The sequence below is a fragment of the Rana temporaria genome, chromosome 4, assembly GCF_905171775.1.
Source record: "Rana temporaria chromosome 4, aRanTem1.1, whole genome shotgun sequence".
NCBI classification, from domain to species: domain Eukaryota; kingdom Metazoa; phylum Chordata; class Amphibia; order Anura; family Ranidae; genus Rana; species Rana temporaria.
This window is the reverse complement of record NC_053492.1, coordinates 342,683,635-342,695,092: the sequence shown is the minus strand read 5'-3', so window position 1 is coordinate 342,695,092 and position 11,458 is coordinate 342,683,635. Positions and strand designations below refer to the sequence as shown.

The 11,458-nt window shown below is 42.4% G+C and overlaps 1 protein-coding gene across 2 annotated transcripts in view; it reads right to left on the bottom strand.

The window, feature by feature from the left end:
* HEATR5B (HEAT repeat containing 5B) overlaps window positions 1–11,458 on the bottom strand; it is a 110,447-nt gene that overhangs the window by 29,074 nt on the left and 69,915 nt on the right. For both annotated transcript variants that reach the window (XM_040350796.1, XM_040350797.1), the window contains exon 28: window positions 2,990–3,227. In XM_040350796.1, the coding sequence (XP_040206730.1) occupies window positions 2,990–3,227 (238 nt within the window). The remainder of the gene's footprint in view (window positions 1–2,989; window positions 3,228–11,458) is intronic.

Here is an 11,458-nt window from a genome sequence, read left to right as displayed (position 1 = left end):
ACCCCATCATGTCCAGCACCTTATGCTGTATGCTCAGCCTGTACTGTGATCGGACTGAGAGAGGACAGGAGGGAGGGGGGAGGGTGCCGTGCTTCACATCTCCTGTCTGTGTGTGAGGGCTTAGAGTGCCTGCGTCCTGCAGCTGTGCTTTACAAATCTCTTATCTCTGTCTGCCTATCTAATCTATCTGACTGTCCTGCCTGTCCCCTCTCTCTCTCTCTCTCTCTCTCTGTCTGTCTATCTGTTTAATTATCTATCTATCTATCTATCTATCTATCTATCTATCTATCTATCTATCTATCTATCTATCTATCTATCTATCTCTCTATCCATAGCTCTATGTCTCTATCTATCTATGTCTCTATCTATCTATGTCTCTATCTATCTATCTATCTATCTATCTATCTATCTATCTATCTCTCTATAGATCTATCTCTCTATAGATCTATCTCTCTATAGATCTATCTCTCTATGTCTCTATCTATCTATGTCTCTATCTATCTATGTCTCTATCTATCTATGTCTCTATCTATCTATGTCTCTATCTATTAGCTACCTCTGTCTAATTATCTATCTATTTATCTATCTAATTATCTGTCTGTCTATCTATATCTATCTGTCTGTTTAATTATCTATCTATCTATCTATCTATCTGTCTATCTATCTATAGCTTTCTGCCTAATTATCTATTTATCTATCTAATTATCTATCTATATCTATCTGTCTGTCTGTTTAATTATCTATCTATCTATCTATCTATAGCTCTATGTCTCTATCTATCTATCTATCTATCTATCTATCTATAGCTCTATATCTCTATCTATCTATCTATCTATCTATCTATCTATAGCTCTATCTATCTATCTCTCGATCTATAGATCTATCTCTCTCTATCTATCTATCTCTCTATCCATAGCTCTATGTCTCTATCTATCTATGTCTCTATCTATCTATGTCTCTATCTATCTATCTATCTATCTCTCTCTCTCTATAGATCTATCTCTCTCTCTCTCTCTCTCTCTATAGATCTATCTCTCTCTCTATAGATCTATCTCTCTCTCTCTCTATCTATCTATGTCTCTATCTATCTATGTCTCTATCTATCTATCTATCTATCTATCTATTAGCTACCTCTGTCTAATTATCTATCTATCTATCTAATTATCTGTCTGTCTATCTATATCTATCTGTCTGTTTAATTATCTATCTATCTATCTATCTATCTATCTATAGCTATCTGCCTAATTATCTATTTATCTATCTAATTATCTATCTATATCTATCTGTCTGTCTGTTTAATTATCTATCTATCTATCTATAGCTCTATGTCTCTATCTATCTATCTATCTATCTATCTATCTATCTATCTATCTATCTATAGCTCTATATCTCTATGTCTCTATCTATCTATCTATCTATCTATTTGTCTGTCTATCTAATTATCTATAGCTAGCTGTCTGTCTGATTATCTATCTATCTATCTATCTATCTATCGCTCTCCCTCTCTCTTTCTCTGTCTCTCTCTATCTGTTTAATTGTCTATCTATCTATCTATCTATCTATCGCTCTCTATCTAATTATCTATCTATATCTGTCTGTCTGATTATCTATCTGTCTGATTATCTATCTATCTATCTATCTATCTATCGATCTATCTAATTATCTATATCTATATGTCTGTCTAATTATCTATCTATCTAATTATCTATAGCTCTATCTCTCTCCCCCTCCCTCCATCTATCTATCTGTTTAATTATCTATTTATCTATAGCTCTATCTAGCTATGTCTCTCTATCTATCTATCTGTCTGTCTATCTAATTATCTATCTAATTATATATAGCTCTATCTCTCGCTCCCTCCCCCTCCCTCTATCTATCTATCTATCTATAGCTATCTGCCTAATTATCTATTTATCTATCTAATTATCTATCTATCTATCTATCTATCTATCTATCTATCTATCTATCTATCTATCTATCTATCTATCTATTTGTTTTAATATCTGTCTGTCTATCTATCTATCTGTCTGTCTGCAGGTCCCATTGTCTGCGGGGGGGGGGGGGGGGGGGTTGACTGGGGTTTTGTTTGCGCCCCCCCAAAAAAATAGAGCACCAGCCGCCACTGGGTATAACCCTCAATGTTATAAGTAGTACCAGCGCAACAGCAATAAGCAAAGAGGGAAGGAACCTAAGTCCCTTAAAGGCCTCCAAGAAAATAATTTTACGGGGACTACACATATTCCACTGGGAATAATGCCCGTCAGTTTTGCTTTGCCACAGGGGGAATTCTGCCAACATTGTCAAGTTCCCCCTCTCCATTTCTTTTGCTCTACTGGCCAATACGATTGCAAGACATTTCTAAGGAAGGAAGAGGAGGTCTGGCTGCTATGTGTGGTCACATTATAGTGCTTACAAGCAGTAAGAGGTAGGTACATCTCTCCAACTGTTGCCCTCGCTCTCAACCCTCTATTTCCCTACTGAAAAAAGCTGCCAGCCAGGATTATGTATAGGAGTGCCCCCCACTTCCCTGTTTACAGTGCCAGAGAAACTTTCCAAGGTAATGAGAAACCGCCTAAAGGCTTCTCATCGGCTGCAGTCATCTCTTACTGGTTGCTCTAAGACTCCTGAGATTGAACAGTATAGTCAGTGTTTAGAGAGCAAGTGTCCTACCCCTCTGCACGATCACCTAACATCCCTCCCCTACCAATATCAGCTGTTGTCAACACAGAACCTGCATGCCCTCCCTTCTCCCTACAAAAGCTGTGCCCCCCCCCTTCACCACTGCATCCATCTTTTTCCATTTTACAAAGCCTGTGCATGCTCTCTCCCAACTCCGTCACGGAAATGCACCTCCCCTCCTTTAAAACCCAATCTCGCTTAGCAATATTCCCCTCCTGTAATCACCATCACACCTGCACCCCCATCCATCCATACACACACCCCTCCCCATTAAATACAAATTCACAGTAATCAAAAACTGCAAACTTACCGTCAGGTGGAAGCTGGCTTGCAAACTCAGGTGGCAGGGTAAGGAGCGCATAATCCTTGAGCACAGCTGACCACAGGCGACTAAGTGTTGAAAGCTCTGACTCCACTAAAGAAATCAGGCTGTCCGGGGGAAGTTCATCTGGGGAGTTGTAATCAAGATCTTCATCATCATTGGTTTTTATTGCTTTTTGGGGCTTACTTTCAGCTTCCTTTTTAATGGTCATTGCAACAACATACACCTATTAAACAAGGTAAAAAATGCATCACTGTCATGTTAATATTCATAACACCAATGCTGGAACACTGCTGTAATAAACCATTTTTTATTTCATCAGCTCACAAGCTATAGACAGCAGCTCAATGTTTGTCGTTTTTTTTTTTTTAATTCCCTGTTGCTTTTAAATAAATGAAAATCTTGTACTACCAAGCAGGACCATGGGAAACTACCAGACGAAGAGTGGAGGAAGGTAAATACAGTGAGCAATTGTATTCAACTCTGTTATTATTGCCCTGACTTCTGCTTAAAACTAATGTTGTGCTTTGCGGCATGTATACAGGTCCTACAAGAGGTCTCAACAAAAAAAGAAGTATGGGATGGGTTAAATAATCAGCAAATATTACTATCATCACAAATCAGCAGGTTCTTTCTTTCTTTCCTACCTCGTTTTGTTTTTCCACCAGGTACACTTCATCTTTCATATAGCTCCCATTAATGATCCATTATGTGTTTGAAAGTTTAGAGCGGGTGACTATAACTTCAACAATCTTTCCCCACTCTTTGTCCCTCTTTCCCTATGAGATGTGGCTGAGCTTCCTGCACGGGCACACATCCAAGCAGCGAGCATGTTGGTTACATGGCAATATTACATCACACAGAAAACAGGTGCTTGGCAAGATAGTAAATTGTCTAATTCACTGCTGGGACAGAAGTGGCATAAGCAAGTTTGGATCTGGGGGGTGTTGGGGAGGGCGTCCTCTCTTCCCCTTCCTTCTGTGGATTTTGTGGCTGCTGAGCTACTCCTCCCATCCTGACACTACACACAGGACACACATCAGAGCTCCTACAGAAAGCCTGCATGGGCATAGTGTGTTTACAGACACAGCCTCAATCTGTACAGTGTATAGCTGCCTGCTATGCTGCAGCTCTGACCTTTAAGCTCTCAGATCAGAACAGATGTGCTGAATAGCATGCACAGTTATACACTGTACTTTTTTTTTTTTTCAACAATAGATTTTTATTGAAGTTTATCATAAATAAGATAAATATAGACATACATTGTATAGCGTTGTCATACATTAAGAGACGGTAACAAACGTCTTAACCACTTAAGCCCCGGACAAATATGCTGCCTAAAGACCCAAGGGGTTTTTACAGTTCGGGACTGCGTCGCTTTAACAGACAATTGCGCGGTCGTGCGACGTGGTTCCCAAACAAAATTGGCGTCCTTTTTTCCCCACAAATAGAGCTTTCTTTTGGTGGTATTTGATCACCTCTGCGGTTTTTATTTTTTGCGCTATAAACAAAAATAGAGCGACAATTTTGAAAAAAATGCAATATTTTTTACTTTTTGCTATAATAAATATCCCCCAAAAACATATATAAACAATTTTTTTTCCCTCAGTTTAGGCCGATACGTATTCTTCTACCTATTTTTGGTAAAAAAAAAAAAAAAAAAAATCGCAATAATCGTTTATCGGTTGGTTTGCGCAAAATTTATAGCGTTTACAAAATAGGGGATAGTTTTATTGCATTTTAATTTTTTTTTTTTTTTTTTACTACTAATGGCGGCGATCAGCGATTTTTTTCGTGACTGCGACATTATGGCGGACACTTCGGACAATTTTGACACATTTTTGGGACAATTGTCATTTTCACAGCAAAAAATGCATTTAAATTGCATTCTTTATTGACAGTTGCAGTTTGGGAGTTAAATACAGGGGGCGCTGTAACATTTAGGGTTCAGTGTGTGTGTGTGTTTACAACAGTAGGGGGGTGTGGCTGTAGGATTGACATCATCGATCGAGTCTCCCTAATAAAAGGGATCACTCGATCGATGCGCCGCCATAGTGAAGCACGGGGAAGCCGTGTTTACACACGGCTCTCCCCGTTCTTCAGCTCCGGGGAGCGATCGTGACGGAGCGGCTATAAACGAATAGCCGCGCCGTCGTCCCAGATCGCTCCCCGAGGCTTGCCGACCGCCGCATGTACGGGGGGGGTCCGATCGGACCCCCCACCCGCGTCAAGCAGAGGACGTAAAGGTACGTTGATGTGCCTGTCCGTGCCATTCTGCTGACGTATATTTACATGAGGAGGTCGGCAAGTGGTTAAACACAAACAGGTTAAAAAAACTGATAACATGAAGTCTTCAAAATTTCACATTACATATAGGTCGATATAGTAAGTGACACGATCCACCCCCAGGAACCCCTAATGGGACCACTTTTGTTACCTGGAGGCAGGTTATGGTCGCTCAGAGTGAAACCTACATAACATCAAGTTAAGGCAATCAGGGTCTAACTTGTCAATACATCACAAAGAGAAAAAACATTCATTCTAAAAAAAGTTATAGATATTAATCATAAAAACTTTGCTGCTCCAGACCACCTTTCCCATTGTGACCAAATGTGAGTTACATCTCCAGCATGTATCGCTTACTTTTGAGCTGAACGACGCGAGCTTGGATAGTGTGAGATACCATCGCAAGGATAATTTTTGGGTGAGTTACACTGTACTTTTTGAGGCTGTGTCTGTAAACACACAGTAGATACTCATACACAGCACTTTCAGTGACTTCCCTTAAAGTGGTAATAAAGTCAGAAAAGTACAAATGCACTAATAAGCAGGTTTTTATTTTTTCTAACAGAAGAGACTCTAGACGTCTCTTCTGTCATACATGTCCCCGATGCCTGTCAGGGGGTAATGTGATCTAAACCGCACATGCGCAGCTCAGACCACATTTACGGCACACTCTGCGTGCCACAGCGATGCGACTCCCGTGTGCATGTGTGGGAGTGACATCACATCAGCCCAGCCAAACATGTGAAACCCGGAAAGAAGACTGGGTGAAGATGGAAGCGCTGGGGACCAGGGAGAGTCTCGACAGCACATGGATAGACGGCTCTGTTTATAGGCAAGTCTGTCATAATGTACTAGTATGCAATACATTAGGATCACTAAAGGAAAAAATGTTTTTTGCTGAAATGACTGTTTACAGGTTATAGAGACATAATAGTTAACTGATTCCTTTTAAAAACGATTAAAAATAGATAAAAATCAATCATATAATGTGCCTCTTAGATGCAAAAACGAAACTGAAAGTAGTTTAGTCTTTGCATGTTATTTTATGCCTCTGTGCTGGACAGTGCCATAGAGAGTCATGGCTAGGAAAACGAAACTAAACTCTCCCATGACTTTTTTCATACGGAGCCAGACAACCAGGAAATGTCCAGAACAGAGCAGTTTTACAGCAACATCAGAGCAAAAATGAGCAATGAGGACATGAAACCAGGACTGCAGTAAGGTAAAGGAAGCTATTTAGCAAAAAAAAAAAATTCCTTTAGTGACCCTTTAAGCATGCAGGGGGGCCATTTCTTTAATGGTTCTATGGAGACTTTACTACCGCTTTAACTTGGTCACTGAACTGTTGCTGGCTTCTGTGCATTCAAAATCAGGAGAGCCTGAAGAGGAGGAGGGAGATAGGAGGGAGGCAGGAGAAGGAAGGGAGAGGAACAGAGTGTGTTGTGTGGTCTCACGGGAGGCAGCAGAAAGCCGACATCAAACAGAGGACAGGAAAAGGGTGGATCCAGACCAGATTATGGGCATGACACTCCAGAGAAGACTAGCCCCTCCCACAGATAATTAATTCTATTTTAACAAAAAAGGTGCAGTTCGTAGAGGGCTGTATTTTTAGGTATAAGCATAGAATAGTTGTAAGCTTAGACCTCGTACACACCATCGGACATGTCCGCTGGGAGATTTCGGTCTGATGGTTGTACACACCATCAAACCGAAATCCACGCGGACAGACGTGGCCGCGCCGTCGCCGCGACGATGACGCGGCGACGTGCGCGACCCTGGAAGGTCAATGCTTCCACGCATGCGTCGAATCACTTCGACGCATGCAAGGGATGGCGGCCGAGCGGACATGTACGGTGAGTCTGTACAGACGACCGAACATGTCCGACGGACAGGCATCTAGCGGACATGTTTCTTAGCATGCTAAGAAACATTTGTCCGCTGCAAACCTGTCCGAACCGCCGGAAAATTGTCCGGTCGGACGTACACACGACCGAACATGTCCGCTGAAACTGGAAGCTGAAGCGGACAGGTTCGGTCGTGTGTACGAGGCCTTGGAAAAAAAAGCAAATCTGTATTCTTAAACCCTACACAGTTGAAAAATGTTAGAGGGGTTTTCCTAATGGGTGGAGAGCCAGCTGAAGCTATTTCGTGATTGATTGTTTTGTGACTCTGTATATTGGTGTGCGGTCCTGGAAAACATTTGTGGCCAAATGATTGGGCTTGACATGCACTTGTCGGTGACCCAGCAACCAGCAGCAGTGTTTGAACCAGCTGGTACATCTGACAGGAGCATATGAGTTCTGCTGCTTCTCATTTGGTTCAGGTCCAAGTTACCTACATTTAGCAAACACAAGTTGCAGCAGCAAGCTGAAGGTCCCAGTGGTGGGAAAAGATTAGTGACTGCAATACCCGAATTTCTACTTCTATTCTGCCCAGTAGATTATATGTAACCCTTTAATCTCCAATATATTCCCATATGTGCAGTATTACTCAGCATTTTCATTACAACATTTTATTCAATCTTTTTGTAATTATTTTGTTAGTTTACATACAATGACCTTGTTGGTCAGTACATGCAACCCATTCAGCCTGCAACAATCTCCCCTACCCATTATAAATCAAGTTTTTAAGTTTAAATGACTATGCTCCTTTCCCATCTATGGGTTATATCCACCATTCCTTGTTTCCATTACATTTCTAGACAATTATTATGTCAGTCCATGATAAACAAACTTTTTGGAACTTGACAGAACAGTTCAATCTCATATGTTTGTGTTAAGTTTATGGTGTCAGCCTAGCTTCTCTTTGCAAGTGGGGTTGACTGGTTTAAATCAGAATAAATTACTTGGCATAAAATAGTAGCAATTGTGATAGGAGCTTTTTGTAATGTTCTCTGGATAAGGTAATGTTTAATCTAAGTAACATCAATTTTTGATGCAGCACAAAGATCGATTTTATATAACTGTGGTGAATATTTCTCTCTAAGACCCCTTTCACACTGAAGCGTTTTTACAGCGTTTTAGCATCAAAAATAGCGCTATTAAAATGCTCATAAAACGCTCTCCATGCATCTCAATGGAGCCTTTCACACTGAGTCATGCAAGCAGCATCTTTGGAGCAGCTTTTGGGCGCTTAAAAAAACGCTCCAAAAACGCCCCTCTCCATTGAAATGAATTGAAAGCGCTGTAAAAATGCCTTACCCTTTCACACTGAGGCGTTGCACTGGCGGGGTGTTGAGAAAAGTTCTGCAAGCAGCATCTTTGGAGCAGCTTTTGGGCGCTGAAAAAAAACGCTCCAAAAACGCCCCTCTCCATTGAAATGAATTGAAAGCACTGTAAAAACGCCTAACCCTTTCACACTGAGGCACTGCAAAAACGCCCTAAAACTTTAGGGTCTTAGCGGTGCTTTACCAGCATATTAGGATTGCAGATGAGGCTTCGCTCGAAAAACGCCCCAGTGTGAAAGGGGCCTAAAAGTCTGGGAATGTCAAGTTTGGCATTAACTGGAAAATGGTTTTGGTAGCGTCTTTTTTATTCCAATAGTTTAGATCAGGGGTGCCCAACCAGTGGCCCGCAGAGCCTTCTGATGTGGCCTGCGACCTCCTGCTTTGGGATAGCAGGTTCTCAAGCCCAGATGGCATGTTGCCAACCCGCAATCCCATAGCATCAGTGTTTTGAATGAAGCCAGCGGTTGAGGAAGCAAGTAACTGTGGAGGCAGCAGAGCCACATAGGACGATGCTTTCTGCATAGCACCGGCTCCTGTCACAAGCGGAGTGATACCAAATGCCTGGGACAGCAACAGTCGGCGATACCTAAATGGAAGATTTTTATTAAAAGGTAAGTTTATTACTAAAAGCAGTGCATATATGGGCATATCTGTTCTGCAGTGGTTACTGGACTGCTTTCAAACCGATCCGCAGCGCAGTTCACCTTCGGGTTACCTGCACTGAGCCATAGACTTCTGTTATTATCTGCGGGTTTGGTGCGCTTTCAGAAAGTGCGCCACACCTGCAGTATATAATAGACATCAATGGCAAAGAACAGCTAACCTGCAGGAAAGCCACAGGTGCACTGTGCTGCATCCACAGTGCAGGTAAACTGCCGTACATCAGTGTGAAAGCAGCCTTAGGCCCCTTTCACATAATCAGTTTAACCCACGTGGACCCTTCATTCACCTCTATGGAGTGGCAGATGTAAACGGACTTGTGTCCATTTGCACCCACCTACCTCCAATCCAATCCACAAAAAAAACAAACAGAAGGGGGATTCGTCCCCTTCCATCTGGTTGGATTGGATGGGAGGGCCCACAGAGTAGAGTGGGCCGTGTCTGCTCTGCGCATACAGAGCAGACACAGATCTGTCTTCCGTCCGCTCCACTTATTGTGGCCCGTGACCAGTTACCAAGTCCCTTAAGTGGCCCTCGCTCTTCAAAAGGTTGGGCACCCCTGGTTTAGATCCTAGACCTACTACTTTGAAGAGAGCTGCACCTGTGGTAGGTTGCAATTTAAAATATCTGAAATGCATTCCGGTAGCTATGGTGAATTATTTCTTCATTTGACTGTAGATGAGCAACACTCCCTGTAGGATATGCTGCAGGTTTTTGATCTCTTTGAACTACAGTTAGGGGTCTGGTATGGATAGGAGATAAAGCTGCTTAAAGTTGCTGCAAAAGGGGGTGTATGGCAACCAATTTGATAACCAAATGGTTTGTCACCTCTCATTTACTCAGGGTTGCTTTCCAATGCCTCTTGTTTATTTTTTTTGAGGTTGAACTGGATGGACTTGTGTCTTTTTTCAACCCGACTAACTATGTAACTATGTAATGCCACAAACTGATACTGCGAGTCAAAGAAACCACTGGTGGGGGTCAGAAAATTGACTAGCTGGAGAAAACCATTTCTAGAATAATTTTTCCTTCGTTGGGAGTGAAATGCTTCCGTGGCGAGAATACTCAACACCTATAGTGAGGGTGCTAGGAAACGTGCTTTTGAATTTTAGGTGGCTGCCAGGACCAAAAACCAGTGACTTCTTTTTACTTTAAAAGACTTTAGTCTTTTCCAGTAATGTCAGGTTAAAGTTAATGTCCACTACATCCCCCAGGAAAGCTCACTGTGGTCTACTGTGACTGGGATAGCACCCCAATATTCCTCCAGGGAATCTACACACAGAATTCCATACCCTCTACAGCTTCCATTCTGTGGAATTTTGTCAGACACCTTATCCTCCATCCAAAGGGATGAAGGGAAGAAAAGCACCAATGTTTGCTTCCCAGGCATTCCAAGCCAGCAAGAATCCATGATGGCTGATCATGCAGTCCAGATATTGCTGCAGAAAATTCTTCCTTAGAAACAAGGAGACTGTGCCCCTCAAAACAGTGAAAATACCAGATAAAGGAGGGGATTCAGAGCTAGAGGAGTCTTAAAGGCCAATTCTCCCTACCTAATAAGGTGCTTTGGAAGCCAAACCCATCACCCTTTCCCTAACCTTTCTGCTGTGAAAGGCTACTGTATGATTTGCTAAGGGTTAAGAGACCTGTGAACCAGGAGGGAAGCAGCCACACAGCTGAGACTAGTGTTGAACATCTACAAGGCAGTTACTCAAAGTAGCAAACACATGTCCCAATACTTGAGAAGGCAGCTGGGCAGGGCTGGAGGCAGAAAGCTCTGAATCAGTCTGACTTCCTGAGTGGTGCGATCCGGTCTCTCCACACAGAGTAGGTTCAGGTAGCTCAAATATGGGTGTGAGCAATGCTGTATCCTGGCCTAGGCCAACAAGGCCCAGGCCTAGGGTAGCACTTTGCAGGGGGGCAGCACAGAAAGAGTCCTGGCTTGCACTATTATGGGGCGGACAGGGCTGAAAGGCAAATTAGTCTAGTGCCCCCATAACGCTTCCGCACTGCTTCTGGTATGCGGGCGGCCGGCATTCTGCAACGATTGGGGGGGGGGGGGGTGTTGGAGTGCTTTGCTTCTAATTTTGACTGTCCTATCATCCGGGACCACAAACCTTCCTCACTGTGCTATATGATTTCTGATGCACCATTGGCATGGTTATATCTTCTTAGTCCTCTCCATAAAATTATCAGAAATGTGTGCTTATAGTAGAACTACAGACAACACTTATCTTTTCATTTTATATAGAGTAAGGGAGGTTTTTTTTTTACCATCCCTGTCC